Consider the following 24814-nt stretch of genomic DNA (forward strand, 5'->3'; position numbering starts at 1 on the left):
ATCTGGTATTTATACTCTTGAAAAGCTAAATAAAAACAACATTACTTTTTAGAAATAAAATTATTGTAACATGAAAACAAACAAATGGCAAATCTCATAAAGCAATTAAAAGATACAAATTAAACTGAGTATTATAATTATCTTGTGCTAAGAAGTATCTCATAACCTGGGGTGAGGACTTCAATTACTACAGTACTAATTTGATTCAAAACAAGAAAAAGATTTCTCTGTTTTCCTTAACTATGAGAACATTTGAGTCACTGGAGTTTCATTTTTTAGCTAATTGTGCCCCCTCCAGGTTTTTCTGTAATTTACACTTTCATTAGTTATTAACCTACCAGGACTGCCAAACTGAATGCAGTTTTCCAGTGTTGTAACAAATTGAGGATCTCTGAGTTTAACTATATGCAAATTATTGGCTTTTTCCATGTTCTTTATCCATTTATTTGCTTGACCCTGAGGATCGATCATCAGAGGCCATCTTCTTGCATTTCTGAAGGGAAAAATTCAAACTTACAAAACTGAAATATAAGCTCTTTAAATGTTTACCTCAAAGTACTTCTTAAGGCAATTTATTCCCTTTTGTCATTAAAACAAAAGTGCATCAGTATGAAATTTTAGTAGGCACATACTCAGGTATAATCCTTGATGAATTTAACAGGAGACAGATGAATCTTAAAGTTCTTTGTTTTCAAAAAAAATTTTCCTCTTTCAAAGAAAGTACTTAGAATAAGACTTCTTACTTCCTAGAAAATTTAATTGCATTTAATTTTATAACACTTTCAAAATAAAAAGATCACTCTAAGTTTTGAAATTTTGAATAGCTTTGATATAGTCATATACATAAGTGAGCATTTTCAATTGAAAACAAATGGAATTTTCCACTAAAGAGACATTTTAGAGTTAGTATAAAGGGAAATATATAAGCAGATTCAAAGGTATCTACGTTTTAATCCCTAATCCTAAAGCAGCAATAGACACAAAGAACTTCTGGGTTTTATGTAGCCAGATTTAGTAACTACTTCACAGATTTTTTTACAGTGTTCTCTACCACATGGAGTTACATTACAAAGATTTCTGTGTTATGGATCACAAATTGGACTTGGGAGTGACCATTCACCAGGCGAAGGAGGACGGTTTTCTTCCCCCTTGTAGAATAATTTAGGAAAAGGAGTCACCTGGAAGGGACCCTGTTCAGCCTAACCATGAAAGGAAAAAGGTTTCACAGGTAAAATGTATTCAGTGATTCAGGAAATGCATTTGTAATCCACCAGGGCAGCAGATAAGGACAAATTTGGTAATGCAGTAGGTCTAGAGAAGCAAACAGAAGATTTGAAATCTGAACATCTGTCAGATGAGGCAGTAGTGTCAGCAGTATTAGAAGACAATCTCACAGTAAGTAACAGTGTTCACCAATGGATCCAAAGTGTGCTTAAAGAATTGTGGAACTCCCAAATTGCTAGGTGATTCAGTTGCTTATGAGCACCCAAAGAGAGACCCAGGTGATTCTGAGAGTAAGATAATACAAGGCGATACAGCAATTGCAAACTATAAACTGAACACTGTAAACTTACATGTTAAGCACATTCTAAAACAGACAATAGTTATGTAATTAATAATTTTGCTTGTTCTTATTTTAAAATAAGAACTTAAGATTTGAGAAAACTTCAGCCAAAATCGACAGTATGTATTCCCTAATTACTTCAAAGTTTCATTCATATATTATTTTCAGCATATTCTATTTCAGAATTACTGTGTAACGGACATGAAATACTTAAGACTGAATAACTAAAGAATTGTTCTCTAATAACAGCCAAACACACATAGCTTTCATCAACAATAAAATTGTTCTTTATTGATGGGAATGCATAAGCAGTCACTGTGTATCTTTGCAAATTGTCCTTGAATAGCTCTCTAATTCTGCTTTTTAAAAAATTTATTGTTATAAAAAGCTTGAGTTGCATTTTATATGGTTCCTGGGGTCCTAATATAAAATCCATCTAGCCATAAATTCATAACTACAGGCGTAATACGTATCATTGATTTGAGGTAGATTCTATCTCACATTTCAAAATTAAAAGCTATCATTATTTAGTTCTAAAATGCTAATCATCATTCCATTAGTTCAAAGAGAATTTTGATCAAAGCTTTACAAAAGTGAAGTGTTAGGATATACTACAGAAGTGTTGAATTCATTAACGTTTGTCAGCTGTTTAGCCTGAGTGATTGAATTATTAATACAGTAATTACTTTTAAAAGTTACATATACATTCCTAATCTCAGCATATATCCTCTTACTTCAATAAGTTGTTTTGCTTCCTGAAGTATAATCAATGCCAATTTTTAAACTCAAATGAAAGTATGTTGAGGTTCTTTAGCTAGTGCATTATTTCTGTCTTATCTGTTTCATTTTGCACTTTATCACCTATCCAGCTGCCAAAGCCGAAGTATTATCCACACAGCTATGCTTCCAAAAGTTAGCCCTATAATATACAACTTCAGTTATGTATGAAAAACTAACATTCACTCTACAGTAAAAGATGTATTCATTCGCCAGTGCTATACAACATTAGACTCCTCAAACAGTGAGAAGAATTTTCATGTAAACAGTACCAAAAATTAAAAATTTATATTAGCAAGTTTCTGCAGTAGCATACTGTGAAAAAGATGCATAAGTGTTAGGCACATGTTATCATAGACTTGACGCCCATTAACCTGGCTATGGAAAAGAATTATAAGTATTATTTATTCAATATACAGAAAAGGGAACCAACAGACGTTAAGTAAATGGGTAGCAATCACAAACAGAAAAGCAGTTATAGCAACATTGTTCCCCCGTCAATTCAGCTTCAGCTGTGCTAAGAACAAAACCTAAAAGCTAAAAGTCAGTAGTAATGCATTGGCAAGCACACTGGACAGAAATGAGAGGTTCTTTGTTTACAGTCATAACAAATGCAAGTCCAAATGACAGTCATAACTGCTTACGCAAGGTCACAAAGCTTAGCCTACTGTAGGCATCCAACTCCGTATTTAACAAACTGTCAGTGCCGTACGTATCTCAGTCATCAGTAGGCATGTTAATCTAAAGCTAATCACCAGTGAGCTGTAGATGTATCTAGTTGTTAAAACATTAACATGGTCAGTTCCCATGATATACGTTGTCATACAAATCACTTACGTTTGCACTGATTGTGACATTGATATATACCAGATTAACTCTGCCCAGACAAATATAATTCTAGTGACTGATGTGAGACCCATATGTGCATGTATTAGAATACCACATAAGAACGTAGAATCATCTTAAAAGTGAAAGGCAATAATATTAGATTTAGAGCTCTCGGGATCATATTTTCTTTCTATAAGGAATTTTGAGATTTCAGGATTTCTGTCACTTTTCAAATAACAATGAGAATATCTTTAAATACGTAGAATTTTCAAAAATGCTTTAGATCAAACAACGTATCGTGAGACAAAATCAAATTATTTTATTTGCATGTAGCTTAAGATAATTACAAAATAGAAAATTTAAAAACAAAGGGAGATTACAAAATGAAAAATAAATCCTTCTTTCCTTGTCATAACTTTTTCGACTTCTGATAAGACTATTGTCGTACTAACCACATTACAACAGAAAGCTACAATTGCAACTGCCAAGCTTGCAACTATAAATAGCACTTAGTAAATTCCAGCACTCCAAAACTCTAGTCTCTGCTATGAATTCCCATTTTAATATTTTTTTTAAAAAGTCCTTTGATGACTGAACTGGGTGCAAAGCAGACTTTGTGGTGCCCCATTCATACTGCCTACTAAAGAGGTCCCCCACACTAACCCAAAGCTCTCTTAGCTTTTGTCTAGGAATATGCCAGGTTGTTCTGCTCCAGAACGGATCCTAGGAATGACTAGTCTGTATGAAGTATTGACAGTTAGGGGAATGAGGCCCTAAAGAAAACAGACTCCAAATTGTCAGTACAAATACACCTTTTCACCTTTCATCCAATATCTAAAACTCTCTCATGGATGAAGAAGTCCCATATCTAACTGTCAACTGCCTGACATGATGTGAAAGCACCCCTTTCTGAAATCAGAGGTTATTGCAGGAAAGGCCTATCTCACCTTTTCTTGTTGAAGCAATTTAGCAGTACATAGAATAAAAGGCAAGAAACAGAGGAAGAAACTGGCAGGAGCTGGTCGGGGTCATCCTCTGCAAGAAAGGAGACTAGACATTCTCTATTCTAACTTCTTGCACCTCCCTTACTGCCTTCAGTAGAAGATACACATGTGCCTTTTTTTGTCATTTTGTTACTATGCCTTAAGGGGGTAGCGAATTCACAGATTGAATTCACAGATTTAAGAACTTTATATGATGAAATTAAAAAGTATTATTACTATTTCTTATGAATTTAAACATTACAATCCTTTTATAACTCTGGTTGTTAAACTGGATATACAGTAGAAAACTGTCTATAAAAATAATAACTGAAAAGGATGTTGAAAGAAGCTATTTAATGAATTTTTTTTTTTTTTTTTAACTTACGAGATGATGATGCCATTATCAATAGAAAACATGTCAGAAGGTAGTCCCGCAATATTCCAAGCTCTGATTTCCACCGGTTCTCCCAGGGTATTTGTTAAGGAAAAATCCTCAGAACAAGGAATGTCTTTTGTTTTACACAGCAGTGCCCACTCTTTAGTTTGCATCTAGATAAGAAGAAAACAAATATTAACTAAACTTCTGCCTATTCACAAAATTTTCAAACTATTAAAAAATGTATTTTTCAACCCATTTCCCATATAGTTGCTACATACGAGATCACTATATCTTCAAATGGAAAGAAACCCATGCTTCTGTATAAAATGTCTAAAAATGTCTCTAAAAATGCCTTTGTATGTGATTTCTATATATGAAATATAAGTTTATTTGGTCAGAGCCTTGGTATGATTTTATTTAGCACTTCATCAATAGTCTTCTATGCTATAAAACGAGTGTAGAAGAAACATATTCTAACTTAAAAAAATAGTCTTCATTATTTAGCTCTCAGGACACACATAATGAGCACTTGTTAGGACTTAACAATCATTTGGAGTTGCTTTTCACTATTCTCTGTGTCATCTAACTCACTACAGTTGTGTAAGCTATATATGTTTGCATAGTGCATAATAATAATGAAGACACACACCTTTAAATATGTAAACCAAAAAGCATATTCCACTAGGACGAATGCTTCTAAAGAAGGACAATTTTATAGAAATATCATGATCATATGAAAGGCACAATCTTGTATGAAAGCCAGGTGTAAGGTCACAGAAGTATGCTGTAGTATTCTAAACTAAAAATTAGCTGGCGAAGCCTTAAGCATCAAAACTCAGAAATGCGGTGTTAAAGGAAATGGTCTGAGGGCTACAGACATTCACAGGGGTGGTGAATGAAGGAATCATCAATTTGCATAAAACAAAGTTGATATTCCAATAGATATCATAACTTTTTCTCTTATGAAAACTACAGGGGGGAAAAAAACCCATAGCAGCAGATGAAATGAAGAACTGCACAAAAGTGATTATGCTTTCTGACAATTTTTGAAAGAGATACCTAACTAACATGTGTCTGCACAATCATGAGTAAGAAAAAGCAACCAGGAATCTATACCTACTGTTGCACAGAGAAAGAAACCATGGCATCAGAGAGAATGAAACTACACTAAACTTTTCAGATTAAAACACTATGTATTAATTTTTAGAGAATAAACACGCACATCATCTGCACCTGTAACTACTCTTGCCTGGAATACAGTTCAACATCCCTTAAGATGTTTCACCAATAGTATTCCTACCTACCCAGACACAATACTATACACAATGCAGGTTTTAAGAATAAAAGAGAATGCTCTCTCTAAATTATGTAATTTGTAATTGTAAAAATTATTGACTATTTATTTCCACTATAAATACTCACACCATAAACTCTCACTCTATAAAGTTTTAAAATAGTAACATCACAAAACGGACATTATGAAGAAAACAATAGCTTGAAAGAACAGTACAAAATTTTCTAAAGAAAAATGGACAATGGAAGTACGTTGAAGGAAAAGCAGACATAAGGATTATATACAAATTCTATGTTCAAATGAGGTACATTGATTTTTTTTCTCTCTCTCTTAATTTTTAGCAATTTTTGATACCCTGGATCTGATTTTCAAACAAAATGGACATCGATTTCTTCAGTTGAATTCAGTGGCAGGTTTTGATGTTCAAAAACTTTCAAAGTCAGGCTAATGTTGACATCCAAAAATTATAATATCTGAAATCAGCTGCCTTGTCAAAATTCTTTTTTATTCAGGATTTTTGTTTATTTCACTATGAGTTAGAGGCACAAATCTGCTATATTATTGAGCTACTGTATGTTTTGTCTCTTTCTGTACAGAATTACTCCGCTTTCAGAACTTGCTTAACTGTGCTGATGCTGAAATAGAAGCTAATTCTGTTTTCTTTTAACTTAAGGAGAATTTAGACATTGAATGGAATAGGAGTAACCAGAGCCATGACGTATAAAGTTACCGGCAAATGCTTTAGAGAAGCAACCAGAGGACTCCATGCTTTCCCCAGCATTAAGTACTGTACAGTAGAATGAAGGAAGAATTTCCTCCAAGAGTCTTATAAGCAAAACTCAAAGTCTTACAATACACTTTCAGTTCCACTTATGAATTCTATTAAAACATCATTTACAAATATAAACTTTATATTACAATAAAAATCAATAAAATTTAAATTATTACAATACATGGGGACAAAATCACTATACATATTACTTGTCTGTAGCTGGAGGTAAAGGCTCCTAGGTAAGCTACAATTCCTGATGAAATAAGTATATCTCCAGTCAAATTGATGTACTGCTTTCCCAGCTCCAAAGCAGTCTCCTGCCAGCGAGTTTTCTCACCCCCAAGGCCACCAATCAATTGTTCTGCTCGCTGTAGTTTTTTGCTGCATAAGTCAACCTCAGAATAAAAAAAAAAAGCTGATTATATTACACGATCACTTTAAAAAATTTTTACAAATGTTAAAAGCGTTCAAGAATTATTTTCTTGTGCACATGTTTTCTTAGGTAGTTCCATCAAATAGAAAGAAAACACCTTCTTATTATAATGGAAATGTTTAAAGAACAAAAACAATCTCAGTACCAGCACAGTAAAGTCTATTCAGTTACATTTTCTTCCAAAAAAAGAAAGACAACCAGTATAAAACATGCAATTCAAAATAGCTTTGCATGCACTATGGAAAATATTAATAGTCAAGGAAATGATATACATTTCATAAGAGAAACAAAAACACCTTAAAGAGATCACTGTCTCATAGAAGTAGGTATGTTCTTTTCTGCAAAAAAGCCATCCTTATGAGTACATAATCTGCATTTCTGTTGTCAGTTTTTAAGTAAGCCATCTTTCCAGGCATGCTTATAATTTAACAAAAAAATATGATATACCAGGAATAGTTAGAATTGTTTACTATCTAGTAGAGACACGTTTCAGCCACAGGATAGGAGGAAAATTATGGCAATTCTTGCTGCTGTTACAATCAATCCTCTTTCTCTTCTGGTAACCATAGCAGTCAATTTATACCACAGTAATAAACTGCTTGTGTAGTTTATCCCTCCCTTCTACTTCTGAACTGAATAAGGATGCAGAAGAAACACGCAAACAGATGAGTTTAACTACATACAGGAATTAAGACTCCATTTCAAATTCCAATACTTTTTTTTAAAAAAAAAAAAAAGCTCAAGACAATGTAGTGCAAAACTTCAAAAAAAATAATACCCTCTTCTACATTTGCCTATTTCTGCACACAGAACAGCTATTTAGCAGTCAGGAACAGAGTTTACAAAAAACATTCTCAAAATTGCAGTAGCACAGGAGGCATACATGAACTTTCCATACTTTAAATGTGCTGACTTGCAAGTTAATGGATGAATCAAACTCTTACTACAATCATTGAAACTTTATCCTCTCACAAGAAAGGAGATATGAATGAGGATATAGGAGAGGGATATCGTTTGGTAAATTCATAACATCTACATTTGCTATTACTTTAAAGCATTTATTCCCCATGCTTTGCCTATTTGTAACTTCAAGACCATGACACCCAAATAAAAAGATGGTTATCTAAAAGTACGACTTGTTTGACATACTGGCAGTTAAAAGGAAAAAATAAATAAATTGACAAAGCAGCAAATTTTAAATAACTTTTCTGGATATCAACAGAACAATACTTCATCTTTTGTATCATATACCTGATTTTCCAAGTCAGCCTTCTCCTGTTTCTTGGATTCCAGTGTCTGTTGGAGTACAGCCAATTTATCTTGAACCTCCTTCAGGTCTGATTGTTTCTTTCTTAGACCATCCATAGCAATCTTTAATTTTCCTTCAGCTTCATTCAACTTTAGCTTTTTGGGTGCAACATTTTTTGCCACTCTAAATAAAGTCAAAGAATAAATTAAACATCTGAAAGATACACCCTCATTCCAGTGTTACTATTAAAAAAAAGAATGCAGGAAAGATGAAGGGAAAACTCAGCAACTCAGCAGATCATGCAATATCGCGTTTCATACTTTAATGATATCTGAAGACAACTGGTTTGTACTTCATCACTTGTTTCTGTGCCGATACTTCAGTTTCTGCAAAATTTGCTGTAATAACAGGTAACGATTAAAAGCAAAAAGGGTTATGCTTCCAAACCGTGTGTCTCATTTGATCACAATTTAGAATCCATTATGGATTTCTGCCATTAGAAACACTCAGATAATCATATATATTAAGTAACAGTCATAGACACTGTACATACACATACTGTGTACACAGGCGACTGTGTACACAAAATAATAATTTAAAAAAATTAACAGCTTTTCACATACAAGGATCTGTTTTCCAGTTTTGACGATTTCAATCTTTTACACAGATATTTTTGTGAGGGGAATATTGGAAGTAACATATAACTAAAAACATACTGTTTATCTTTCCAAAAACAACAAGCAAGAAAATATGCTAGAATGCCCCTATGCTCAACTGAAACAGTATTTCACAAGTATTAGCCTCATAATTAATGAATCCCCTCTTCTACTGGTGTAAGTTGCAGGCAGATCTCCTTTAAATCCGCCTTTTTAGTTAATTTTCTCTCTAATAATTGGTATTTGTAATGTTAAAAGTTGTTCTCGAATTGAGGACTCTACCAAGTATGCATTTACTAATCTTTAGTCAAGTAACAAAAAGTCTCAAATGAAGGCATGCGCTACTTACTATGAGTCAACTTTCAAACGGCAACTTGACCTTAGTTGGCCAGAGCCGATTTACTGTTAAATGTGAGTTCCAGATGTTTTAAATTAGGAAATATCATAAAAAACAAGCACACTTTTTCAGTGCATCAAATACAGTGAGTAACAAAAAATATCCTTCAGGCTTGATATGACTGTCAGCAGCTTCCAAAGACACTTCAATAATGCCTCTACTTTGTGCAACACTCTAAAAGGAAGTTACCTTTTATTTGCTAACTGTACATATTGTTGCTCCCATGCCTTTTTAGAAAAATTCAGAACTGAAAATCAGGCTTTACACTTTAACATCAGGTATCTTACATGAATGAATCATTATGACTGCTTGTTTGCAGAAGTTTCCCACTAGAAAGAAGTAATTTCACATCTCTCTTGATGTTAAAATAAACTGATCTCTTTAATGACATTTATTTTAAACTTTTTTTTATTATTTTTATACATACTTACGTATCATAAAACTCCATGGCTATGACCCATTTGCACAAACCCTCTGCTGCCGTGGAAGCATTTCGAATCTTGTCTGGTACAAACTCAGGATTTGTAAGATACTGTTTTCTTATGATAGCCATGTAAGCTGGGGGAATGTTATCCTTGTCATATTCATGAAGAGACTGAAGAAATCTTATGTCACCCAGAAGTCTCTTAGCAGGACCCCAGAAATCCTCAATTTTTTTTCCAGAACCTGTTGGATCTGGAATCCTATCTGCTTTAATGCCTTTAAGGATGCATATAGCTTCCATTACAAGCTTGACACCAGCAGGAGGACTCTTCATGGACTTAACCACTGTAATATCCTTAAAATAATAATTAAAAACAACACCTTTAGAGCTCTGAACATAGGTGGATTAATTCTTTTGTTACAATAGAAATAATAATCCTTTTTATGTCAAGATAGTATTTTTCCATATACATTTGCTATTCTCACACTTGATAATTTTAAATACACTATGATCTCAAGTCCTAGCACAAGCCTGCATAGTCCGTACATATACACCTCATCTTCTTTTTGCAAAATTTTTATTTTATTTTTCTCCATTCTTTCTAGGGGGCTTTCGAGGGCCCTTTCTTTAAGGGGCTATGTAGGTTAAACTAACACTGACGTGTAAGCAAAAATATCTGAAATCTAGTCAACAGTCAGTTTAGAGGAGACAAAAAAAACCCAAACTTATCTGTAATTCATTTTCAGTTGTACTTTTTCTGCTCCTAATTCAGTAGTGGGCATTGCACCTCAGTTACAGAGTTCAGATGTTCCAGTGTTATGCTCTACCCTTCATTTCAGGCTCTAACACAATACTTCCAAGCTTATAGGATCACAAGAGCAGTGGATTAGTAGATTTAAGATAATATAAGGGAAAAGTGGCCTTCAACTGAGAACCAAAGATCTATGCTCTCCAAGTACAGAAAATAAACCAATTATTATTCTGATCAGTTATTAAACTCCCAGAGCAAGCTGAATGAGGGAAGAGGCAGATAAAAGGAAGAGAACTATTGTGTAAGAAGTACTGACATTATAAGAAATAGCAGGAAATGAATAAGGAAAGTTTTAACCTCAAATATAGAATAATAATATTAAAAAATTAAACACTTCTACACATATATGTACAACTAATTAAGCAAGATGTTTGTAAACTAAAGATTTATGGAAAATAATCTCTTTTACTCTTCCCAAAGAATAACTCTGCACGGAAATTCAAATACGTCTAAGAGCTTTTCTCAGAGAATACATACTGCAATAAATTAAAGGATTTCTAGATTCTCATGTTTATTTTGCCAACTAGTGTTAGATTTTGGGAGCTTGCGCATGGTTTATTTCAGGTCTAAAACCTTCACAATTTGGATAGAAAGAGGTATCTTTTGAGTTCTGGTAATGTTCACTTGCGCCACAAAAAAAACAGAGAAATGTTAAGACTAGATGAAAAAAAAAAAAGGACAATTATTTCCTTGAAACTGTGAACTATAGTTCCTGGACCTACAAGCTTTAAAAAAAAAAACAAAAACAAAAACAAAAAAGCCCAACCAACTAACCAAACAAAAAAACCAACAAAACAACAAACCAAACCAAAACAGCCTAACTAACCAATACGTGAACACAAGTGTTCAGGAAAGGAAAACATGAGATGGTAAATAAAGCCAGGGAATTTCAATGAGGCAGTCAGAAAACTGGCTGATGGGATCGTCAGGGAAGGAAGTTCTTGGAGAGGAAGAACAATCAAAGTTAGCCAGCCATTCCAGGAAACAAGATTAGGGACAAATACAAATTAAATTAATACAACCAAGGGTTGTAAGCAGAGTAGGAGACTATTTTAAAGGCTAAACTCAAACTCAGCTGCAAGTAAAAGCAATGTGAAGTGTAACAAGAAAAAATTCTGTAACTACAGTAACAGTAAGAAAAGCAAGAAAAGTGCTGGCTAGGTACTTAGTGAAAAGGGTAAGATACAAGTAAATGATATATAGAGTCAAAATGTTAAACACTCTTTGCATGTGATGTCTCTAAATGGTTAACTGTGAATAGGTGACTAGCATAATTGATAACTGTCAAAACATAGCAAAGATTTGACCAAGGTCGCACAGGTCTGGACCTACACGCTGTTTTCATTACTGAAATGAATGATGGAAAAGAGAGAGTTTATTAAATTTCCAACTGATAGGAAGTTGAGAGGAAATGCAATTACATTGGAGTAGATAGCAGGAAAAAATTATCTTGATAAACTGCAGAAAAGGAAAAGTATAGTAGAACTACTACAAAAAGAAAAAAAAAAGAAAGGGAAAGCAATAATTATTGTTTTCAGGTTTTCAGGAAATGAAACAGCTGTTAGCATGAATGACAAAATATACATGTCAGTAATCCTTTTCTACACAGCATTCAGCAAAACTACAGATGAAATACTATATTCAATTTTGGGCAATGCATGTGAAGTGAATGTATGGAGAAGGTCCAGAAAGAATAACCACAAAAGCTGGTTTGATTTATGAGAAAAGACTAAAAGAACAGTGATTACTCACTTTACAGAAAAGAAAACTAGAAGTGGTAAGATCAAGGAGTGCAGTCTTTAACTGTGTAAAAGCTAAAGTGCCATGTCCACAGGGAGCAGGACGGAAAACAAGGTAACAAGGTTAAGTTGTAATGATTAAACACCAAGAAAATCTTCTTAATGATAAATGTGTAAAGTGGAACAGGTTACAGATGGAAGAAGACAACTTCCAGAGGTCCCTTCCTAGTTCTAAATTCCTGTGTCTCCATGTGTATCGCTACAAAACTTAGATGTCAACAGCAAAATAACACTGAAAATTGTTATACTTTTTCTTGCTGAACAATGAACCACACGAGATACACAATTCCTTTTGACTGCAGATACTTATTTCAGCAATACTGAGTTATGTATAGGTCTGTTTCTCCAAATAAAGCTCTTACTCTGCACATTTATGTACATGGATTTATGAGCACAGTTTGCAACATGTGTCCTGCTCTGCTTTCCATCACTGGTGGCCAGGGTCAAGGGTCAATCAAGGACAAGGGTCCTGTACAGGTACTCTAAGCTTTGCTACACACAGATTTTTTTTGTGTTCACCGAGCTATTTAATTAAATTTGAAGAAAAATCCTCTGGGGTTTTCCTTTTGAAGTTCTTACTCCATTTATTTTTCCCTCTTGTATTATAATATTCCCCGCTTGGATACACTACGCATTGACAGCAGCTGAAGTATTACTTCATTAGCCTTCAAAGCCTTGTTCTTGTCTTGTTATTCACAAGTAAAATGCAATTACCTTGAAGTCACTAAGTAGCCACCTACTATTTTCACAAAGCATGCCAATGATCTGACAATGCCAGAATCTAACACTTTTGATACCAACCAATAGCTGTAGATAACAAACCACCTGCTTTGGTTGAAAGTTTCATTGAAAGTTTTTGAAAATCTTGTTTTCAGCAACAATAGCTGGAGCTAGTCCATCCTCACTCTTACAATCTGGGAGACTCCCTTTCATCCCACCATGAGCAAAACATTATCCAGGCAAAGACAGCCTGAATATCAATAAAATCAAAGGCGACTGCTTCCTCCACTGTCATACTTTTACCAAAAGTGGTCCCTTAATATGGGGAGACATAGAATTTCAACCTCAATTTCTAGACTTCGAAAGACCAGATATAAAAATATTAGATGAGTGGCTGGCAGGTTCTGAATAAGAAAGTAAAAACCATACATTTTATAACTTCTTAATTGCTGAGTCAAAATAATATAGGATAATACAATATACAGGATAATATTTGATCCTGTATTCCATAAAAATTTAGCCTTATAAGTTTTTCACTAGACAACAAAAATAGAGTAATATTTTGCTTCTTAAAACTAAAAGACTTCAATTATTTTCTAAATTATAAAACTGTTTAAGTATAATGTAAAATCTGAAAAGGCAGATATTGCATGCTTTTGTACATCTGAATACCTTTCCAGTGCATAAATATGCATTGTTAGCCATACCTGTGCAGTGAGAGTGTCAAGGGCAGCCAGAGCACTTTCTAAACAAGGCATGGCTTGTGCTAAGTCAGCATCACATTCATCTTTGATGGCTTTTGCCGCCATAGCCTGCTCATTTGCCACTGCTTCATCAGCTTTCACGACTTCTTCAGTTTTGGCTACTTCCAAAGATTCTTTTTCAATAACGACCACCATCTCATCAACCTGCTTGCTGGCTTCCCATAACTGAGGTTGCAGAGCCTCCAGCTCAGACTGCATCAAGGCTACTTGAGATGCAGCAGAGTTCAGTTTCTCCAAGCCAACTTCATATCTTCTTTTCATTTTCATCACCTTACTGAAAATAAATAGCTATTTATTATAAAGATATTTTATCAATACTTGATCACTTCCTTTATTAGGATCCATTCCCCAAATTTCTCACTACTCTTAATAATCAAATGCTCTGCCAATCTTGTTTTATTTGCTCAACAAATAGTAAACATAACAGGCATTACTTGAGCCATAGTCTTTAACTATTCTATCATGTATACCCAGAGACTGGGATACAGATAAATAAGTGATCACTTATAGGCAAATAAGTGATTGTTAAGCTTCTGCCTCTTTGGTGGCAAGAGCTACAAAATCAACATGGTACAGTAGTAACAGATAAGGAGAAGGAAGAGATGGGGATACAACTCATGAAAATTATTAGTTGAGGTGAGGCTGAAATAGTATTAATATAATTGGGAAAATAATTTTAGCAGCAGAATGTGAATGGCTCTGGGGACAGCCAACAGCGCGAGAATCAAGAAATTCCAAAGGCATCGGATCACTACACTCAAAATTGTATTCCTTTATTCCGGGAATTTCTTGCTGCATGCAGCCTGTTGATCAGCCTGTTGATCAAATTAAGCACTTCTCTTAATTGTTATGGTAGTGTCTTATCAATGAGAAGGAAAGAAAAAGGCACTTGCCCTCACCAGCCATGAGAATAGAATAGAAGTGCTCATGCATACAGAGGTCCCTTCTGCAAATGCACAGCACAGCTGAACCCTGCTAGCAAGCACCTAGCAACTTGGAGGCCAGTTTACCAGGTATCATCTTCCCTACAACCTCCAGAGAACCACAGAGTAAGCAGGCTGCATAATCAACATATAGCAACATCATCAGGGATGTCAGAAGTGGTCTAATGCAAGTATATTTTGGGAGCATCAAGTCAAACCTTTTGTCCAATAAGCAAGCATGTGTCCTAAGAGTACATTTTATCCATCTTCCATTCTGTCAATTTAAATTAACTAAAAACAATTCACTTGTTTTGTTCAGATTAGCTATAAGACATAGAAAATAACATTTTTTGTGAACTTATGTTCCTTTAGAAAAGGTCACACTATGAATCCTTACGTGCGTTTCTTTTCAAGTAGACTTTTAAAAGTGGAGATCAATTCCAAGTATGAAGTAGGTGTAACATAGTTGTGCCTTTGAAGCTCTGCATGGTACAAGTCAGATAAAACAACAGTAGACATATGAAACCTTTTACACATATCAATACAGCCACTTCGAGTTTCTTCCGACATTTCAACATCTTCCAAGAAGCGAGAGGCAACAGCTTCTAATGCATCTTCAGGCCATGTCTTAAACAAAGAATAAATACGTTTCTTTTATTCAATACTTCATACTCATAAATCTCAAAACATTTTTCAAAAAGCTATCTTTACCCCATTTCATAGATAAAGAGACTGGAGCACAGACAAATGACTTCATGATGAAAAAGATCATTAAACAGCACAATAACAGAACTGGAAATAACCAAACTACTCAAAGGTTCCGTTCAAGCCCACTGTCTCATTTCATCCAGTAGAAATACTGTTACTAAAAGGAAAAATTTTCATTTTCAGTATGTCTATATGTGTGTATAACTGTCTCTGCTCTTCCTCTTCAAAATAACCTTTAAAGAAACAGTAGTACATTTTAAAACTTGATGAAATTAAAGTTCCTCAGATTCTTTATATGATTAAATTCTACATCTTAAATATTCTAAGGTCTTTTGCACATAACAGTCAGATAGAATATAGTTTTATTGCAGAGGAAGGGGGGAAAATATGGTGTTCTGCATAAAAAATTGCCTGTATTTTTCACAGGTATTTCAGTTTCAAACTGGTACCCTAAATTCTGGTAGTCTTGATAACGGAAGGAGATACTACATATTGAAATCTGTAACGTCTACAGTACTATGGTCATTCAGTTATACTCTTACACCACAATCAGTTATTTTCCTGATGATTTTTCATTCAGCCTATACTGGCCTTTATTACAATCAGAACAGTTATAACGGTCTAAACAATTGGAAATATGATACTAAGAAAATTTAAGCTATTTTTGACTGCTAACTTGACCAAAGAGAATTACTTGCTACAAAAGGGGATGAAGTCATGTTTCTATCACATTTCCATTAGAATAACAAGCTCAACAAAAGTTTTGGTTTTACCTGAAACCAGTCTAGTGTGCAGCAGTTGACAAGAGCCGGAAATTTACGAAGGCGATTACGGAAAGCATCTCCAATGGGACTCATTGCCAGTACTATATGAAGCCGATCTCGACAGCGATCAACAAACATGTTAAAAAGAGCTATAGGACTGCCATCTGTCTGTTTTGTCCTGTCCCGTTGGCGATCAATTTGACGCATTTGTTCACAGATTTCTTCTTTCTCATCTACTGCAAAGAGGTTTGGTACTTCACCTGCATTTAGTAAGTTGTTAATATCTTCTAAGAATGACTCCTTTTTAATCTGTGTATCTGTGAACAAGAAAACTCCCTGCATTTCCCCTTCAGTAGATTTTCTTAGTATCACTTTTAAGTCTTTATGCCACTCATTAATGCCATAGCTTTTAGTTATTTCAACCTGAAAAAGATTGTATTCAGCCATATGGGCTGCTAATCGAGTAAGAGATTGTCGACCACTACCTCCAACACCAACAAGGAGGGCATGGCTGCGAGGCTGTTTCAGAATACGGGAAATTCTACAAATATGTTCTATAGCAAATTGGAACAAGACAAGCTGCATTGGCTTTTTGCTCATGTTATTGAACTCTTCAAGGTGACTCTCTACAATTAATCTCAACTGATCCACATCGCCAATCTCTCTGTATTTAGTGTCCTCTCTCTTAGGGTCATGAAAATCACAAAACATTAAGCTGCGTAAGTCATCTTCTTCCACTCTGCCATCATTGTTGAAGTCCAGATTGTGGAAAAGTTCATGAAAGTCTTCATGTAAGTCATTTTTCACTACTTCTTGGATAAATCCAACAAGCCAAGCCCGGTCAGGATTATCCACCAAGCGATCATAATACACTCTAAGAACCTGTATAATAAAAATACTTTTAATAGTTGCTTCTGCTCTTTAATTTAAACTTCTTTTAAACAAGATAAAACAAATACAATTCTGAAAAAAGCTTCCAAATATAAGTGATCGTAAATGTCACTACACAGAAAAAAACAAAATAGATATTTAGAATTAATTTGAACAGTTGAGCCCAGTAATATTACTTCTGAATTAATGTGAAAATTCATATGGAAACACAGGTACACACACCTATGCATATATATGTACATAAATGTTATTACATAAATACGCATAAATATGCATAAAAATGCATAAAAGGCTGCTGCAAAGAGGAAGGGAACATGTTGGTCTTTCCACTACAGCTAGATAGGACAAGTTATGGGTTTGTATTTCAACAAAGATGACTGCAACTGGATCTTAGAAAATGTTTTTAATGAAAAAGATAGTGAAGAACATGAATAGATTGCCTGGAAGTCTAAACATCCTTCATCCTTAGAGAATTGTAATAAATTAAAAAAACGCTTCAAGAGTTCCTGTTGTTCCTTTCTTTATGTGATCCTGCTTTGGGGAAGGATGATGGACTAAGAATTTCTTCTAAAGGAAGCCCCGCAGTTAAATTAATTAATTAAATAAATAAAATGTAGGGACCAAACTTTAAATCACTCAAAATTTCCAGTAACTCCAGACTACTTGCTGTTCTTCTCACTGTCAATTTGAGTTTTTTTGGAGGAAGGAGAGAAGTTATAGTAAGGACTGCTCAGGCATTCAAAACGGCAAACAGAGACTACATAATCACATGAAAGTGAAGGTATCAACAATCAACTTCTCTACTAAGATATGATTCATACTTTGAAAAAGTCTGATTTTCTCTGCCCATACAGTTTACAAAATCCTGTCTTATAAGTGTGATGCCAATTAACAGCTATTAGCCAATAGGACATGGCATTACAAAAAGATTAATACACAAATCCACATCTTTTTCTTGTTTATAATAAATATAATTTCTTAGTATTAGGTGATTTACCTCATGAACCCAGAGACGTTTTATCATTTCTGCAGATTCTGTTGTTTCAGGCCTTGACAGGCAAACTCCTTGAATAACACGTGAAAAGTCACGGAGATTGAACAAATAGTGAGATTTGGCTGGGGTAGGAAGCAAATTCTTCATAGCTTCTTTATAGATATGCATGGTGCCATTAATAATTTGCGGAGTCAGTTCTACATATTGTGATGGAAATCTGTAACTGACAAGTTATAAAAGGTGGTAAGAATAGAATGATTCTCACAATCCCATCATACTAGCTTGTGAATTAATAAATAATATTGTATACGTTCACTGATTTACTTATAAGTTCATAGAATTTTAAGTTCTATGATCATACTTCCTCACAGGCAGTTTTAAAAATCTTAGTTCCCTCACTGGATTAAGTCTGCAAATCAAATCTAGTAACCGTGGAACATACTGACAAATTTGACTATGTAGACAGATAGTTATACCCTTTCCCCCCTCATGTTTAACAACAGCAACAGGGAAGTCAAGTCAAATAGCCCTTGCTGTCTTCTGGGAGCTCTCTCCCTCAAAGTGAGCATCTTTTGGGGCTTACCTGTTAGAATGGATAGACAATGAAAGTTGAGTCCATTCCTAATAATGAAATTAAAAATCATGCAGTGGTGAAAGGCCAGAGAAAGAGTAAGCCCTCTCAAACCACAGGAAATTTAAGAGCACTTTCCAGTTCTGTTCTTTGAATAATGACTAACCAAATTCTATTCTTACTTATTATAAACCAAAGCATACTGTATTACTGAAATATCTCAACTAACGAAATTAGCCTCAGCTAATCTAAACCTCTGTTAGAGACTTCAGAACAAGAACTTTACCATTGGAGTATTTTAAGATGAGCCCTACTTCTGTGGAATAATGAATAACTCAAAAGTCACAGGATATAAAAGATTATAATTTCTTTTCAAGAGCAATGTCCTACAAACGTATCTTGGAGACTTCCTAGTACCATAATTTAAAAACTGACATTGATTTTTCCCAATACATAGAGGTCACTTACCATACTCTTAGATGCCAGTCTAAGATTCTAGAAAAAATTGTGTACATGGATTCATCATCAAACTCATTAATAGTAACTGTATTGAAGTGTCGCAAGAATCGTGGTGTTACTGGGTTTCGACCACCACCTAAATAGTAGAAAGCATTAATATTATAACTAATAGAAAAATTTAAAACAAACAAGTAAAGGCCTAGCAATTTTTTTCTAATATTCATCTTTGATTCAGCCAGCAGGCTCACACTGAAAAGTACTATACTTAACTGTATGCATTACTAGTATCTGCTGAGGGACCTCAGTATTTTATGCTAAATAGGCCAGTTATTCATCCTACTTCCATCTACCCCAACTAAGGTCATCTCTCAGACACAGCAGTTTATGATGCTTCTTGAAGTTTACATGTGCACTGATGGCAAAATTACACAAGCTATTCGGATATAAATTTGAATTTTAGCCAAAAGATAATCCTTTCCTAATATAAATTTTAAACCTAACTTTAGCAAAATAGCTTTAAGTGTTCTTTAAATAGCTTTATATTTGCTTCAATAGCACTATATACACGTAGAGATGTCAGATTTTCATTTCTTATTAGAAGATTAAAAAAATGAACATAGGCTGGAAAGGAGAATATAATTTTGTGAGTTTTGGGAGTAGCTCCCCGTACAAAGCTACTAAAATAAATTTTTCAGCCTGAATCTAATTGTGATATTTGGCAGAAATAGTTAGGACCATAACTCATACATTTTTCACCATTCAACCAGAAGAGTATTGAAATAAAATTGGCTACAAACTTCTCCTGGAAAAGGAAAACTTGACCCAATTTCAGAGCAGTTGAAAGTCACTTCTACACTATCACCCTGGAACGTAGCATGAAGGGATGCTTTACAGAAAAAGCACCTCAAGATTTGGCTATTTATGATTTAAAATAATAATAATAATAATAAAAACCCCAAACCCCCCCACCCAACTACAAAAAAAAAACCCTGTGCAATTAAGTTATGCCAGAACACAATACAAGTCACAATTTCACCTAAGCTTTAGGAAAAATGTACATATAAAATTTTAACATTTTTTCACAGTTTCCTTCTGCTCAGTTATTCCACAGACTGATACTTAGGATCAAGTGCATTGAACTGTAGATGAACACTGCCTCTAAATTAAAATTATTAAGAAGTAGTTTTGCTTCTTTAGGAAACCAGATAGGTGAAACAGTAGTAGACCCCTATCCCATGGGCATGCATCACTGTCACAAACACAAAATGATTACCAGCAGAGAAGGTTCAATGCCATGTTTGGGTGCATGTTTGTGTGTGTAAACAACACTACAAAAGAAAGGAGGAAAGTCCAGGGAGGCTGAGGCACAAAAGAGAAGAAAAGCACCAATCATAGCCTGATTAAACACTGTAAATGTGCTCAGCTATGACAAACTTTTTAGGTGGTATATTAGGGACAGGGTTGTGAACAATTCTGTGAAAAAAAATTCGTGTTCTAGTGAAGGAAATAGACTGTATAGATTCTTTAAAAGCAAACACAACAGCATAAAAAAAAATTAATTCCTAAATTTAAATGATAAAATATGCCAGACAATGTTTTTTAGCTAATTAGGTCATAAAGTCAATATGAATATAGGCTAACAGAAATATAATGACCTCTTTACATCATATGCTTTACTTCTTTCTTTTGGCCAAATAAAGTAAGGTTTATCTACTTAAGAACACCACTTAGTGCTATTTAGAAAAGTTTTGAAGAAGAATAAAATTGACTGAAGGCCATTGAAGGGTCTCATTAGACCAAATTAATTTCATAAATACTTTTTAGATACATTCTTGTCTTCCTGAAAAGCAATATTTCTTCCTTGCAGGCTTGTGTATTCTCTCTGCTGTTCCTCAACCACTCCACTATGAATACTGTTCATGTTTCCTGCAAGGAAAGGGCTCCTTGAATCCTTTCCCTAGCCATAAAGACCCAAATTGTAAAACTATGCATCAATAAGCATTCTGCCTTTGGAAACCAAAGAAACAGCAAAAAGCGTGTAAGACACATCTCTTACCTGGTGGTCCCATTGCACACACAATCTGAATATCTACAAGTTTAATCATTGAGCAGTCTTTAAGGTCATACCAATTCCAGTGATCTAACCACTGTCGTAGTAATTCAACTGGCGGTTGAGCACCATAGACCTCTCGTGCTGGCATATTAACATCATCTACAAATACAACCTGAAAAGAAAAACATAAAGGATTTTGTGTTTATTTCTTTAACTGAATATATGGCACCATCTCGCTTGATTCTGGAAACAGTGCACACCCAGTCCCATTAAAATTAACGGCAGTAATACACATAAATTCATGTTCTTGAAAAGCGTCCCTAAACTCTTAATGGAATTTCTGCTGAGTTAAATAAAAATCAAACTTAAAAGTAATTGTGCCACTCTAAAGCCATTGCAAAACATACTTATAGAGAGAAATACCGCGTTTCTCTTCTTATTTCTAAGTGTATTTAATGAAAGAGGGTAAACTAATAATTGTTATTTAAACCTTACTGTGCTACTTATATCGCTTTTCTTGGAAAAAAAAAGATGGAGTCAAAAAGACCCACAAAAATGTCAAACTTCAGTGAGACTATGGTTTAAAGTTTTCTTGACTACTACAGATCACGACAAAATTTATCCCTTCAAAGTATCTTTACATTTTTGAGATTGGTCTAAAATACCTCTTAAAAGAATAGCTTGGAGGGAGAGGTAGGGGAAGACCTTGAAACATTTTAATTTAAAATGGTACTTCCTTAAGGAACTTCTAAAATTAACACATTTTGCTCTTGCTAACAAGCATTTATTAGACAATAGCTGGGAAATACTGAAGATAAGAAAAAAACATGGCCCCAAATACAAAAAGTCTATAGGCATCCTAAAAGGACCAATATTAAATCATATACATCTATCACTGCATTTTAAACATAATAATTTTTACATTTTCTTTAAAAGTTAAATTTTTCCTTGATCTCGCTTGGGAAAGAAAAAAAAAGAGATAATGGAAACTCCTGAGATTTCAATTTTCAGTCTCATTGCAGCTTTTCTAGACAGAGGAGAAAATTATTTGCTCACTGGGGGGAAAAAAAAAAAAAAAGAAAGAGAGGTCTAACTCTAATATCCTTCTCAAGCTTCTGAGTACTCAGAGTTCTGTTGATCTTGAAGGGTTTGGCAGGCATCAGTGACAACAACATAGAAGATTCAAATCTCCTTTAATGCTTTCAAAATCATTGAACCATCCAGTTGGGAAGGAACCTTGGAGTTCTAGTGTAACCTCATGCTCAAAGCTGATTTCTCAATACTGATTTCATATCAGCAACAAGCTCACCCATACAGGACTCTTATCTCAAGGATAATATCACAAAATACAGAGGGGGAAGTATGAAAATACTGTTCACAGCTATTAATATCATATCATATATCACATTTTCTTCTGTTGATTAAAACAGGATGCATATGTCTGGGAGAAGGGAGAAAGAAGGAGAGAAGCATAATCTAAATTAGAAGAATTAGAACTCTGACAGTTTATTTCAAATTGAGCATCGTTTCTTAATATCACCTGTGATCATCTGATAAAATAATGCATTCACATATTTGTTTGCATTAAACACTTATTTACATGTGGAAATATATCAGTTACCATTCTTTTTCCAAGAGGAGGTCCAAAAATTCCCTTTCTCCTTTTGTCCAGCTTGGACATTATAATATTCTGAGTCTGAGCTGCTGTAGTTTGTGCTGAAAAGTTAATGAGCAGTGGCTTGTAGACTTCTTTATTCAAATTATTTAAAATAAAATTCTGGAAGGATGGTGAAGAGGAGAAAGTTAAACTATATACATAGATAAACAAATTTTATAGCACTTTAGCAAATAGCAATCAAACAGACATTTTTGTAACTTTTAATTTAAAATGATAAAGTAGTAATTTATCTCTAAGATAAAAGAACTCTTATAATCATATTTCATCAGATAAACCAATATTCTTGAATATTCAAAACATAATAAACTTAATTCATCAGAGAAAAATTTCTACCTCCAATATAGACATGTTCACATTTTCTCAAAAAAAAACCCCACACCCAAAACGAACAAACCTCCCTGCGTATTATATAAATTCAGTATGTTAATATTTTGCACACACAATACTTCATAGTACCAATTAGTGTTGATATATATTGCCTGTACTAATCCACACCCAAATTTGCAAAAGTATCTGCAGGTCCAAATATTTATGCTTAGTTTTGAAGAGTTTCCAGGAATATTTCCTTTGAAGGGCATAGCAAGAATATCTAAAGATAAGCTTTACCATCAAGATTGGTAGTGTTTTATAATTCTAACTACCTTCCAAAATCCCTTATGTTAGCTGCAATTTAACCTCTGGAGGAAATCTGGATCAAAGTCAGTATTTCAAGTAAGTCTGAATGGAACTCATTTCTTACCCACGTGTGAGTAAAACCACAGGGGGAAGGCACCCTTCCATCTGCAGTTGCTACAGAGCAGTACTGCATATAAAGTAATGTCTCTAATGATTAGACTAATCTCTGTCAACAGCTGTTGGGACCTTCCAGACCATATAATCTTCCCAGCAGAAAGAACATTTAAGCTCTATCCTTGAAGGAAAAATCTGAGCTGCTGCACAAAAATATAACAACAAAAACTTACGGAAGCTATAGAGCAACGTGACTCAATGGCCATATTTCTTTTATACTTTTGATCAGTTCTGAACTCCCAAGAAATATCATTCATAACTATCAGCCCAGAAATGAACTGGGCGGTAGACACTAGTCATATTCTTCATTATAAACAAATGTTTTACATAAGCTTTGTTATTTTTCTGACATCAATATTCCAGGTACAGTCTTTTACGAACAGATCTCCTTCCAGTCTTAATACTTATTTTCTTCAAAATTATTTCAGAAAAGTAACGAAACCTAAATTAAATAATCCTTAGTTAGTAACTTCACAGTTCATTTTTATCACCCAAAAGGAAGAAAAGGTAACAGATTCAAGACCATGAAACCAAATTTATTTTATTTTATCTGCTTACAAAGCTTTCAAGCTTTGCTCCCTCTGCAAAACAATTGAGTGTACAAAGGCTTCACGCTGATTGGATTGGAGCAATCAACAGAAGCAAAATCCTCTGCAAAAAGACGTACTGGAGGTAAAAAAGAACAAATAAAATCAATTTTGTGCTGCTCAGAGAACAGTTTCTTCATTCTCTCTTATGATTTACTTTGGGAATCCCATCAGCTAAAAATGCAATAATGGCTTTGCCATATCTCCACTCAAACATCCCCATTTCGCCTCAAAAGTATACTTTCCCACAGATCTAGATGGAACCCAGTGAAAAATGCCGAATCTGGAAATTTCTGTAAGTGAACCTCACCAGCATGAACGTTCTGTTCCTGTTCAGTTCTATTCTATTCAGTTCCATTGCCTATCAAGCTTTAACAGTCACCCAGAAAGATTGATGGTATCAGGATTTAACCCATAGTATCTGTCAGATCTCTCTGAAGAATTAAAATTTATCTAAAACTTTTAATCTAGACCATTGTTATTTTAAGAACCACATGACAAAATTAAATTGAACAAACCACCACTTGGTGACTGAAGATGAAAGAAA

At 34.2% G+C, this 24814-nt stretch overlaps 1 protein-coding gene across 1 annotated transcript in view; it reads right to left on the bottom strand.

The window, feature by feature from the left end:
• The window catches only part of DNAH7 (dynein axonemal heavy chain 7), a 115239-nt gene that overhangs the window by 27950 nt on the left and 62475 nt on the right, over positions 1 to 24814 (bottom strand). Inside the window, exons 36-47 of the mRNA XM_074593757.1 lie at positions 22835 to 22990; positions 21217 to 21385; positions 19170 to 19296; positions 18134 to 18353; positions 16255 to 17127; positions 15171 to 15400; positions 13794 to 14124; positions 9764 to 10110; positions 8282 to 8462; positions 6807 to 6992; positions 4538 to 4701; positions 339 to 493 (exon numbers count right to left, since the gene is read on the bottom strand). Of these exons, the coding sequence (XP_074449858.1) occupies positions 339 to 493; positions 4538 to 4701; positions 6807 to 6992; positions 8282 to 8462; positions 9764 to 10110; positions 13794 to 14124; positions 15171 to 15400; positions 16255 to 17127; positions 18134 to 18353; positions 19170 to 19296; positions 21217 to 21385; positions 22835 to 22990 (3139 nt within the window). The remainder of the gene's footprint in view (positions 1 to 338; positions 494 to 4537; positions 4702 to 6806; positions 6993 to 8281; positions 8463 to 9763; positions 10111 to 13793; positions 14125 to 15170; positions 15401 to 16254; positions 17128 to 18133; positions 18354 to 19169; positions 19297 to 21216; positions 21386 to 22834; positions 22991 to 24814) is intronic.

The sequence above is a fragment of the Larus michahellis genome, chromosome 7 (genome assembly GCF_964199755.1).
Source record: "Larus michahellis chromosome 7, bLarMic1.1, whole genome shotgun sequence".
NCBI classification, from domain to species: domain Eukaryota; kingdom Metazoa; phylum Chordata; class Aves; order Charadriiformes; family Laridae; genus Larus; species Larus michahellis.